The sequence below is a fragment of the Gopherus flavomarginatus genome, chromosome 1, assembly GCF_025201925.1.
Source record: "Gopherus flavomarginatus isolate rGopFla2 chromosome 1, rGopFla2.mat.asm, whole genome shotgun sequence".
Classification (NCBI taxonomy): domain Eukaryota; kingdom Metazoa; phylum Chordata; order Testudines; family Testudinidae; genus Gopherus; species Gopherus flavomarginatus.
In genome coordinates, this window is record NC_066617.1 from 334367686 (window position 1) to 334380424 (window position 12739).

Below are 12739 nucleotides of genomic sequence, written 5' to 3' on the forward strand. Positions count from 1 at the left end.
AGAGAAGAGCCACGAAAATTATTCAAGGACTAGAAAATATGGCTTATAGCAGGGATGGGCAAACTTTTTGGCCTGAGGGCCACATCTGGGTATGGAATTTGTATGAGGGGCCATGAACGCTCACAAAATTGGGGGTTGAGGTGCAGGAAGGGGGTGATGGCTCCGGCTGGGGGTCTGGGCTCTGGGGTGGGGATGAGAGGCTTGGGGTACAGGAGGGTGCTCCGGGCTGGGACCGAGGGGTTCAGAGGGTGGGAGGGGGGGATCAGGGGCACAGAAGGAGGTCAAGGGAGCAGGTTCTGGGTGGCATTTATCTCAAGCAGCTCCCAGAAGCAGTGGCATGTCCCCCCTCCAGCTCCGAAGCACAGGCGTGTCCAGCGCGCTGTCCTGTCCACAGGCGCCACCCCCGCAGTTTGCAGAGGCAGCAGCATTTTCCCCCTCTAGCTCCTACATGGAGCTGGCCAGGTGGCTGTGCATGCTGCCCCATCCGCACTTCCAGGTCAATGGGAGCTGCAGGGACAGCACTTGGGGCAGGGGCAGTGTGCGAAGCCCCCTGACTGCCCCTATGCATGGAAGCTGGAGGGGGGATCATGCTGCTGCTTCCAGGAGCCATGTGGAACCACGGCATGTGCAGAGCAGGTCAAGTTCCCAATCCTGCTCCACAGCTGGAGCGCCAGAGCAGGGCAAGCCCCAGAGCCCGCTTCCCAGCAGGAGTTTGAGGGCCAGATTAAAACATCTGACAGGTTGGACATGGCCCATGGGCTGTAGTTTGCCCACCCTTGGCTTATAGCGATAAACTAAATATAATGAGCTCTTTGAGTCTAACAAAGAGTAGATGATTAAGGGGTGACTTGATTACAGTCTGTAAGTACCTACACGACAAACAAATATTTAGTAACGGGCTCTTCAATCTAGCAGAGTAAGGTATAACATGATCCACTGGATGGAAGTTGAAGCTAGAGAAATTCAGACTGGAAATAAGATATACATTTTTAGTGGCTATAATAACTAACCACTGGAAAAATTTACAAAGGATAGTAGTGGATTTTCTATCACTGACAATTTTTCAATCAAGATTAGATGTTTTTCTAAAATATATGCTCTAGGATTTATCTGGGGGAAGTTCTACGGCCTGTGTTATACAAGAGGTCAGGCTAGATGTTCACAATGGTTCCTTCTGCCCTTGGAATCTATGACTCTGAATAAGGAAACTCCCCATAGACTTGTTGCAAAAGATAACTGTGAAGTGCCTCTGTTCTACAGAAGATGCAAGGATATGCTAGCAATATAGACTTCTGTGCTTTCTCCACTTTTTACTTTTCCTCCCATTGCCAAGGTGCTGACAGAGACACAATTGAACAAGGTAAAATGGATTCTTAAAGCTCCAGAAAGAACCTACTGACTCTAGGCTTGGCCTCTTTCTCAAAATCCTCTGTTGCAGGGCCCACCCCACCATCATAATCTATAGCCACAGCTTGGGATGAATTAAGTCTGAAGGTCAAAAGCTGTCTGACTGATGTCCTTCCCAAATCTCCTACACAAGTAACTACTGACCAGCACAACTGAACCTGCCCTTTATGACATGCTGATAGGAATATTTCCTCTGAGTTACAAATATCTTATTTTCTTATCTTCAATGCAGCCTATCATAAAATCAGTCTTAGTACTTCAGAGAGACAGATCCTCCATTTAATGCTATGATGAGATATAACAAATGTTTCCAGGTGGTAGCTCATCCTTAATAAGGTATGTTCTAAAAGTAGTTGAGCAAATAAAAACTCAAATTCTGCAAAGATTACTCCATTTTGGCAATGAAGTCTGGTGCTCAAAATACTGCTACTTTTCTTTAGAAACTACGCTGACTATTCATTTGAGCCTTCTTTCATTTTAGGTGGCATTTTTAGGAGCCATTTCTTCAACCAGAAGGCAAGGACAAATGGCAGCCTTTATTGCAGAGTTTGTTTCATTATCTTTTGCCTTGAATGAGTGGTCTTGAGAACTCTATTCAGCTTAACTAGCTTTCACATTGAATCAAGAAGCTTCCCTCCCTCTCTTCTGCCATAATCCAAAATGTGATAAGGAGAAAGGATCCTTCCCTGGTGTGAGTCCTTCATTTTTACCTGGGAAGAACAAGCACATTCAGATCAAATTGTTTTCTTTTTCTATGTTTTGGAGCACCAAAAAGGCAAAGCAGAACACCAGTTTCTCAATGGAGTCTTTCAGCTTTCTCTAAATTACACTTCCAAGAGGGGTTCCATTTGTTACCCAAAAGGGAGGAGACTTTCTGGCCACAAAAGAAAGTAGCTTCTGTAAGAGTCTCTTGTCCCTGTAAACAGATCTCTTCAATTTGAACTCCACTCAAAGCAGCCACCTAGAAGTCCATCTTCTCTAGAAGACAATATTGGGTGGATTTCAGTGCACTGGCTGACTCAAGACTTTTGGAGTTTTCACTCAAGACTTTCTAAGACTAAATTTAGTAATGTACTACATGAAAAAATAACAGCGCAAGGGGGTATGCCTTTCTCCTCTCAAATGCAGCTCATTGGTACTACTGTTGCCCATCAGTATGTATTACTGGAACTACCTTACAACAAAAAAGGCATTCTTCCCGATCATTAAAAGGAAATTGTTTCTGAGCAGCTACAATCATCTACATACTCACTACAATTCTTTCAAAAAAAAATCGTTTTAATGATATACAGCAGATGGATTAAAAAAACCCATAACCTTAAAGATTTAACTAGAAACTTGCAGGGAAAGCTCATCTGGCAAGCACACAAAATAACGGGATCTTGCTGTGTACTGGCCATACATTCCCTTGCCTTTTTCTCCCTACCTGAAAAGGTCTTAGACCAAAGATGTTTTACTGTATAAAAAAATTAATTTCAAATGGTTTGTTCAGTTAATGCTCATGATTAGTCATTAGGAACCTCTTACTTTATACAAAACAAAACTTAAGACAGTGATGTCAGAACAGAGCTTACCTGTGATAAGAGCATCAGGTCTTGACTGTTCTTTTCTCCATGCTGGCACAAACACTGTAACATCTTTGTGGTGTCTTTCCAAAAACCAGTCTACTGCCAATTTTATTCCTCTACAAGAAAATACTTCTTTGTTCCCATGGCTGAAACAGACATCACAGAAACACTTAATTTCCTGTTTTACAACCATTACTTTCCATGTGATCATGAATCAAGCAGAACATAGCAAACACAGCTGATTATTCTTAGTAATGTTATTAACTTAATCCAGGATTTCTATTGGCAAATTCAGGGTTAATCTGAATTCCCTCCCCAACACTGCCCCTTCCCCCATCAAAGGGAGAAAATCAAAATGAGGAGATAGAGGAAGATAGAAGTAAAGAGCTGTTGTCAAACCAAATGAGTATTTGTTACACAGTATTGTTAATATATGGTATTTATAATGCACACATGTATTTAAAGGGAGAGATAGAGTTATTTCAAATGTATATGAAAAAAGACAGTACACAGTTTTAAAAAGATTTTATTTCTGTTTTATACAAGTTTCTTTTTTTCATTTGTACTGTTTTAGAGTACATTTTCAGCCCCCTAAAATATTGTACTGTTTACCCATACAAGGTCATTTTGGGGAAGTTTGGGAATAATGCAGGGAGGGAGAAGGTGGCAAACTATTGGCAGGAACAGGGGAAAAAGGGAGTACAGGTTGAAAAAGTCTGTTTAGAGCAACGACGTGGCTTTTGGTCTCCCTAGTTACACAGGCTCTCCCACTGGTTGTCATAGAGTGAACTGAGGAGCTAGTGTCTCAAGATTCCCAAGATGAAGTATTGAGCCCCATCAAACCATGTCCCTACATTAGGGTTGCCAACCCTCTAGGATTGCCCTGGAGTCTCCAGGAATTAAAGATTAATCTTTACTTAAAGATTACATCATGTGATGAAACTGCCAGGAGTACGTCCAACACTTTGGCAACACAAACCTACATATGGACAACACAGGGATAGGGTGTAATCCATGCTAGTGTGTGTGGGGTTTCAGTGTAAAGAATTAAGGCCACAATCAGACAAATACAACTGTTATCAACAAAGACTTGATCTGGGATCTTCAACACCAAAAGAAGAAAAAGCCCTATTTGATTTACTATTGCCAGGGCCAGCCCCTACAGACAGGATCACAAACTAAACCAGTGTATGACAGAGTCATTTTTGTGTATTTGAGTCTAATAATAATGCTCTTGTTGATTCTCATGTATCCCCATTACAAATTCAGAGGGGAGGATCCTATAAATATCTCTTCCCTACTTTTAGAGCTTCATTAGTACTCATCTGGAACTCTGGACTTAAGTCTGATTATGCAATTTGACATCCCTTATAACTTTGGGTACTGCAGTCTATGAAACAATGACCATACTGCCATTGTGACATGCACAATATGCCAGTATAACAGCTTTTTAAAAAAGAAATACTGTAGCTTACACTTATTCTTGATTCTAATTGGCCAAAAGAGAATAATGTGGCTTGTTAAAGTTCTTTACAACTCCCCAGAAATAGTAAGCAGATTAATATGCATACAGGGTGAAGGTACCATGATTTAAAGACACACACAAAGCAAAAAGCCAACAGTATGTCCAGTCATCCCACCTTCCACTGAGATGCAGTCAGATTTCACATGTTCAGGATGGGTGGGCCTAGTCCATACTTGGATGGGAGACAAATGAGGTTTCATGGCCTAGGACACAGAACACTGGACTGGGAGTCAGGACTTCAGGACCCAAGAATAGTATCCAGGTTTGCTGGGTGACTTTAGGCAAGTCACTTCCCCCATTTCTGTGCCTCGGTTTCCACATCTGTAAAATGGGGATAATGATACTGACATCTTTTGTAAAGCATGATATAAGAGTTAGGCATCATCATGATGTGTAGTCATTAAAGATCTTACAGCACTTTTCAAAAAGAGTTCTGTGTATGTTCCAGCAACCAGCCCAAATTCCTGGTAACAACCCAAAACTGACCCTTTTTTCCAACAGGGTAAAGGTATTTTTCACTTTCTACAGTAAACAGTTGTTTAATATTGTCATGCTGTGTTAAAGAGCTTTTATGTTTCACATCAGAAATGGCTTCATTTCTCAGATTTACAGGATGAAATACTGGCCTCATTGAAGACAATGGGATTTTGCTATTGATTTCAATGAGGCCAGGATTTCTCCTATACATTTTAAGGCCAGAAGACCATCTATTAGGACTATCTTTGACTTCCTGAATAACACATGTCATAGAATTTCTGTTGTGGGTCAGAAGAGTTTGATATTATGAATTTATATGTAAAGTTCTGGAATGGTGGCCACAGTACACCAATTTTAGATGCTCTGCTGACTACACAGGAGATCATAACTCACTCGAGGTTTCAGCTTTCATAGCTCTCCCTCAGAAGTTTGGCCAACACTATTATTACATAAGTAATACTTATCCAACAGGAATTCATAAGATGATTGACTACGATATTTATGAGGAAAATATCAGTGTGACTAAAATGTGTAGTGCTCTTGAACACTGCTGTCATGTGCAGCTTTGCCTCTGCTTTTGGCTATGTGCTTCCTTCAGCTGTATTTCATGTAAGTGAGAGGACAGGAGATGGAAAATTTTATTTTTCTGCTGCCTGCTTGTCAATATTTGGAAAGTAAGTAGTGTTTGTATTTCTTTGTTAGGGAAGATGATTTTTCAAGTCTAGAAATCTATTCAAAGATGAGCAGCAGACTTTAAAAATGTAAGCAAAGGTGCAGACTGGAAGTAGTATTTATGACAAAATGTCGGAGCCATCTGCGGTGTTCTGCTTTGGTGTTGTTTGCTGAACCAGCTTGATCTAGTGTACTTAGTGGATTTGAGGAAAAGTGTCTATCTGTCCTTTACACTGTGGGTATGAATGATTCTTTTATTCATTTATCCCTCCGGTGTCTTTTTACAATTGCATATACTCATTCAAGTGGTAGGTGGTGTTTTAATTTTAAAAAATAGAAAAGCAATAAGATAGTGATATTTTTCTGAGCAAAAACTCTCTGAAGTGTTGCCTATGGGCTAGCACAGTTAAAGAGCTTGTGAGAGTACGTGATGAGAACATTTTCACATTACTTTCTTAGCCCTCAGGCTAAAATTTAAATAGTGGCTACATATTTTAACTACAACACTAAACCTTCAAATTGTCAAAAATAGTTGTGGTATACTTCTAAAAAGATGACTATATACAATGCATGCATGACTTCAATGGTGCCATGCTGCAATATTCAGATAGCCACGAAGGTCCCATATTTTGTAAGTTATAGAATATATATATACACACACACATATTTTGTAATTGCACTGGGCCTTCTAGTTGATGGCCTGCAAACACTTCTATTCTAAAAAGGTTCTTAGCTAACTGAAATTTGTTGCACACATTTTATTCAGAGATGGATTTTTATTTTTGTTTTAAATCAAACCACAAACTGTAAAGAGAACAAAATATTATCTGGAAACTCTTTCCTTCTCCATATTGACTCACTAATTTTTTTCCTTGCACACTGTGTAAATATATATCGTATATACAATACAGAAATTGCTGTGCTAGATAAGACCAGTGCCCTTCTAGTCTAGTACCCCATTTCTAACAGTAGCTACTACCAGTTGAAGCAGGAGGGTTTCTATCCCTTCAAAAACTTTATCTACTATAACTACTCTGGGTAAACTTGCTTTTCCCTTCTCAGATTTTTTTAATCCTGCTAATTTTTTTATCCACAATGCTAACTTGTGAGAACAAGTTTAACAGTCTGATTGATAAAAGAACATACATTTTTCAAACAATGCACAGAGTTGAATTTGCCACATATTCATATATTTTAGTGGAGTTTGTATAGGGGAAGAAACAGTTTCCAGATAAAAAGTGACAAAGAGTCCTGTGGCACCTTATAGACTAACAGCTTATGCTCCAATATGTTTGTTAGTCTATAAGGTGCCACAGGACATTTTGTCAGTTTTTACAGAGCTAGACTAACACGGCTCCCCCTCTGATACTAGTTTCCAGATAGTATTTTTCATAATCATTGTGGAAAAGAACTGCTCTACCATTTCAATATCTTAACTACACACACACACACACACACACACACATACAAATCTCACTATTGTTTGTAAAGCTGAAACCAGTTAGCACACTAGATTGTACGTTTGACATCTGAAAATAGGTATTTCTGTAAGAAAGATATGGTAACATATAAATAAATGTTTTTGGTAAGTTCACAGGAAGTTTAAATTTAATTGTTTCTCTTTAAATATTTTTTTTCCTTCAGGTCACGTGCTGTTACATTTTAATTTTTGACGCACATTTATATTTTTACTAAGTATAAAAATCCATTTTTACTTAAAACAAAGAAGTTTGCTGTGTATGTTTTGGTGCATCAAGAACCTCTCCATAAAAAAAACAAAAAAAACAAAACACATCCCCACCCCCTACAGTTCTTAAAAAACATGGAGGCGGAACAAAAAACAAAACAAAACGAAACAAAAAACAACTTACTAATTTTGCCCTTTTCCCATTTGGCAAAGGAAAAATTTTCCCCCTGAACATTCCTGGATTTGGCTCTCCCATGTTTGCTTCCTTCTGTGTGTATAAGCATTTTTCTATATCTCTGGGAACAGCATGTTAGGCTACTGTCCTACAAATACTTAGATTTTTTTTTTAAAACGAATGTATGGTTACATGCTAAATATCCCAAGTAGCCAGGGGACCCACAGTAGTACCACACATAAAGGAGACTTTTAGAACATTATTCTTTTTAGGACCAGAAAAGTTTCAGAGATGTCCTAGAATGTGTTATGCTAGGTGTACCCATATGTCTGTCATAAAGCCTCACTGGAGCATGTGATAACAGGCATATATAATTTTAAAATATATGTCAGTTTGTATTTTTAAATATCCTTTGGAATCTCTTAAAAAAAAGTTGCAAACTGACATTTTTTAAAAGACCACTTACATGAGCTCACTCTGTACTCCTGTGAGGGTTCAGTTACTAGCACAGAGCACACTGGGACATCTCTTGAAGCAAGAACCATCCATCTACAACTTGGAGAGTTCTAAAAGGATTTTAAGAGAAGTTGCACCCATAACTTGCTATTAGTGAGATCCTATCCATGTGAACAGTTCTTGCTGGGAAAATAATACTGTATATTCCTGGAAGTGGCCTCAAGATAGTGAAAGACAGCTGGGTACACAGGAACTGCCACATTTGGCCGATGGATAACCGTCATTGAAAGATAAATATCATGACTACCTTAGCACATACTCAGCAAGCAAGGACAGCCAAGCCACAGAGCTTGAGGAACTTTGCTGACGTTTGATAGAAATATGCACTTGGATTGTTAGATGGAAATTACATCTAGCTCAAATGAGTGAAGCCAAAACTTTTTGGTTAACAGGAGGTCACTACAGTTATATGGAAGCTTAAAGAAAATGTTATGCTATTATACATTACTTTTTGTTCTATTCAACCACGGTTACTTGAGAGTCTAGCATCTGTCAAATGTGGTTCATTTTGTTGCTTTAACTTGTTTTGCTTAAGACGACAGGAGGAGGCAATGTGATTGAGAATATTTTAAAAAGTCAAAGCTGGGAACTGAAGGAAGAAAACACAGTATCCAATAGCTCACTGAAGTCCCAGAAGTGATGTTGGTGGCAAATATACCACGGGCTATTTGGTTATTCTGTGTCTGAGTTTGTGTTATTCTCAGAGGAAGATTTCAGTCAAGCTCTGAAGTTATCTTTTTGAGCACAGATGAGCATTTTAATTGTGGAACTGCTTAAAAGAAAAACATTTTTGTAAAATCTGAAATTCTATTATTAAAGAAACAACAACATCCACTTAAGCATTTTCAGACTATAAAATGGGATTAAAGTGTAGAACTAGCAATATGCAGACAAATTAACTTATTTTTTAAAAGTAACTACCTGTGGCTAAGTACTTGTCTTGAATTGTGCTGCTTCTTTTGGCACTGCAAAAGCACTACATGCAGTGTACAGGTCCTATGCAAACAACAACTCTTCATTATTTCTTGGTGTTATGCTGCAGAAGACAGGCAAAGCTCTCCCCCCTGCCTCTTTAGGAGCTGAGAGAAGTGTTTGAATGAAGAAAAGGGAAGAGAGAGAGAGCAGAAAAAGCCCAATTTCTGCTCCCTCCTCCAACTTCTATGAAAAATGGGCCAGCCGTTCTCTCCTCCCCTCTAATCCTGCAACACAGTCCTGTTAAGGTGGAGAAAAGGACCTCCTAAAGCTGCGTCTCCATGAGGTTTGGGAGGAAAGAATGAAGAACCTCTGGAACAGCAAGAAGAGCAAAGATGCACATTGGGCAAGGGGCAGATATGGGACTGGAAGGTGCAGAATTGTTGTGTGGTTGCGTATGTGGAACTGATGTGGGGCTGAGGGTTCAGAGTTAATGTGTATGCTGAGTCACAAAATTGATATGGGGTGTCAATCATATTTCTGATTATAAATTGGCAACACTCATTTTCACATGCATATTGGGATTCAGCAGAGAGTTAGAAAATACATCCAATTGTTTAATTAAAAAAGAAATCTTGTGAGTTGGAGCCAGACTCAATTTTTTAACTTGTGCAGCTGGCAATATTGCAGTAGTATATTTTTTAGAAATAAATATTTAGAATATAAACAACTATTATTAGATTAACACATTTTGTTTTTCAAGGGATAGGTCAAATATTAGCCTCAATTATCTGTCAAAGCATTTATTTAAAAAAAAAATGGCAATTTAGGATTATTTAGACTTTTTGATATTGTGAGAAGTATGGAATACTCGTTTCTTACAGAGATACTCCAAGTGGAATTTTTTAAAGGATATAAAACAGAGATTGATTCAAAGATGTAGGCACAATGAGGAGAGTGACAATCAACCAATTTGTAATTCATATTGTAAGAGAATATTGACACAGGTTTTGGTAGCATTATTCAGTAATGGAGAAATGTTTGTTTTATTCTGTGGGCAAAGTGTACTGATGTGTGTAATACAAAATAGTAATATAATCATCTACATGTAAATAACACCTCACAGTATGCAATATCAGTTTTATATAGCACTTTGAAAGGACCATGTGTATCATTGCTTAGATACAGCAGGACTGAACCACAAGTGCCATAGAAGCCTTTTATTTATTATATCTTTTGCCATTTGAGGATTTTGGCACTTCCAGTTAGTTTATACAGATGTACAGCAGACAGAGAGGGCAACAACAATCTCAAAGGAATTTAAAATATCCATTCTTGGTTGCTCACGGACTTGCTTTTTACAAGTTTTACAATTTACACAAAAAGAAAAATTGAACCTGCAAGAACACTCCAATGACAGTTTCCCATATGTTAAGTGTAACTGCTTATGGTTAACTTCTCCCTTACACCAAGTAACTAAAATCAGTGGCAATATGAAAGCTAAGAGAATTAAAGAAAAAAAAAACATCCAAGGTGGCCCAGTAAAACTTTTATGAGCATTTATTAGGTAGTACTAAACTACAAACCACCAACTGCAGGCAGCAGCCTCTCTGCCAGGTACCAAAGAAAAAGTTTTAACAAACCAATTCACTACTTCAGCCAATATCTGAAGATAATACAAGAGGACCTGTAATATAAGAGGACCAACTCAACCACTGTTTTCAGTTTAGAGGACAAACTACCGGAGAAGCCATGTCAAAATATCAGTTTGATGGATTGAAGGCATCAACATTATTTAAGCCATCAAGATCTCTCCACGTCTCTAGTGATTTGTTAGTCCAGAACCTACCGACAGTGTATTTTCCCTAATACACCTATTAGATCTCTCAGATAAATTAGCACTTTCCATTTAGGTTCTATTCTATTCCATCATTGTAGTAGCTAAATGCTATCATATCAAGTGATTATCTCTTCTTGCCTGTGGACACAAGAGTACAGAAATAAAACTACAGATCAGACCATTCCTGGAGAAGCATATGTGTGCACGGTAGGTTATGCAAGATGGGAAAGAGGATGCCTCCCCAGATCTTTCATTCCCAGTCAGGAATTATGCACAATATTTTTCAGGAATACGGTCATTGCCTCCCGCTAGCTATTCAAAAATAGGCAAGAAGTATCATAGCTCCTTAATGTTAATCAACTAGGTGTAATGAGGAGTGGGAAAGCATGCACTGCAATGATAGTTGAACAGCCGATTAAGCATAGGCAGGTACTCACCACTCATTCATGCACATCACATCACTGAAACATCTAGATCGGTGGTGCTCAAACGTCTCTGATTGTGCCCCCCTTACCAGTAATGGACTCTGTCCACACCCCTACTCCATTACTGCACAAGTAGCTCAGCAGAGGATCTTGGGCTGAAGGCAAAGCTGGTAGCAGAACTGGGGATGGGGGCAGAGAGGGAATGAGGGCAGAGCTGGCCTGGGATCGGAGCAAGGGCTGGAGCAGAGCTATGGCTGGAGCCAGGGGCTGGGAGAGGGGCCAGGTAATAGACAGAATGGGGCTGGGTGGCACTCCCTCCCTGTCCCCCCAAGGGGTGATGCCCCACAGTTTATGGGCCACTGATCTAGATAGAGAAATTGTGGCAAAGTCATCCAAAATTCTACACTATAAAACAGCCCAGCCTCTCTGCACCTTGTTCAACATACTTCTGGTTGTAAAAACCAGAATCTAGCCCTATAATTATCATTAGCGTCTTTTATATGCCATGAAAACCCACAAAAGACACTGCAAACTTCTGACTTTTTTGTGCAGCATCTTGGTGCAGAAAAAAATATTGTTTTAATCAAATTGGGTTCTATGTAGCACAGCACACATTCAAATTTGACTCATTTCACAGAGGTGGTTAAGGCAACAACTGAACATAGGAAAGTCTGCATGTCTGAATTTATATAGAGTTGAGTGTCCATTAAAAATGGATGGCCAAGTTCTCAGTTGCTTCCAAGGGGTATCTGGTGTAACGTGTAGGGAAGTGAGGCTTATAACAAGTTTGCCAGCATTGCTCCCCTCAAACTGCTTCAGTGCTGGGTCAGTAATCAGGTCCAGATTAGAGATGCTGCTCCTGGCACCTAGGGGCCATTTGGGTTCCAGAAATTGCTGCTAGGGATACTCAAGGCACTGGGATCCCTTAACCAATGACCCCTTTTCCCCTTAGTCAAGCCCCATCTGAAAATTCCTGTACACAGAAGTAATCCTTATCATTGGTTCAACCATCTTTATGGCATCTTTGCATCAACAGATTAGCACAAAGCTGTCACAGAGCATGGAGGATTTGGCTTTAACAGTTAAAAAACTAAGAAGGAATAAACCAACAATGAGCAAAACTATAATGGCAGTCTTCCAAACCTGTATCTCAGTTTTTGCTAAAAAGGACACTTCTAAACATTTTATAAAAACAGTTCTGTAACCATGTAAAATTAAGTTTTAATCAAAATGTGGATATATTTCAGAAGTTTCTGGATCACTTTTAGTTAGAGTATTAGGATACTGTCTACTTGTTATGTTAACTTGAACATATTCAGTATTTACAATCAGGCTCTTTTATAGTAAGAGACAGCTAAAAAACAAGACAGCATATCACATGGAAAGAATTAGGAGAAAACTAAAAAGATGTGCAACTTGGCCAAAGAAATTAAAAGGTGAGCGGATAGGAAATACTAGCATTCAGTTTGGAAAGAAGGTAGCAACCTGCATTTACGGGTTAATTGCTTTTACTTAAATCAACTGAAATTATCCAG

At 39.1% G+C, this 12739-nt stretch overlaps 1 protein-coding gene across 2 annotated transcripts in view; it reads right to left on the bottom strand.

Moving 5' to 3' along the window:
* ZC3H12C (zinc finger CCCH-type containing 12C) overlaps window positions 1-12739 on the bottom strand; it is a 59086-nt gene that overhangs the window by 11101 nt on the left and 35246 nt on the right. For both annotated transcript variants that reach the window (XM_050927880.1, XM_050927870.1), the window contains one exon: window positions 2982-3121. In XM_050927880.1, coding sequence (XP_050783837.1) covers window positions 2982-3121 — 140 coding nt within the window. The remainder of the gene's footprint in view (window positions 1-2981; window positions 3122-12739) is intronic.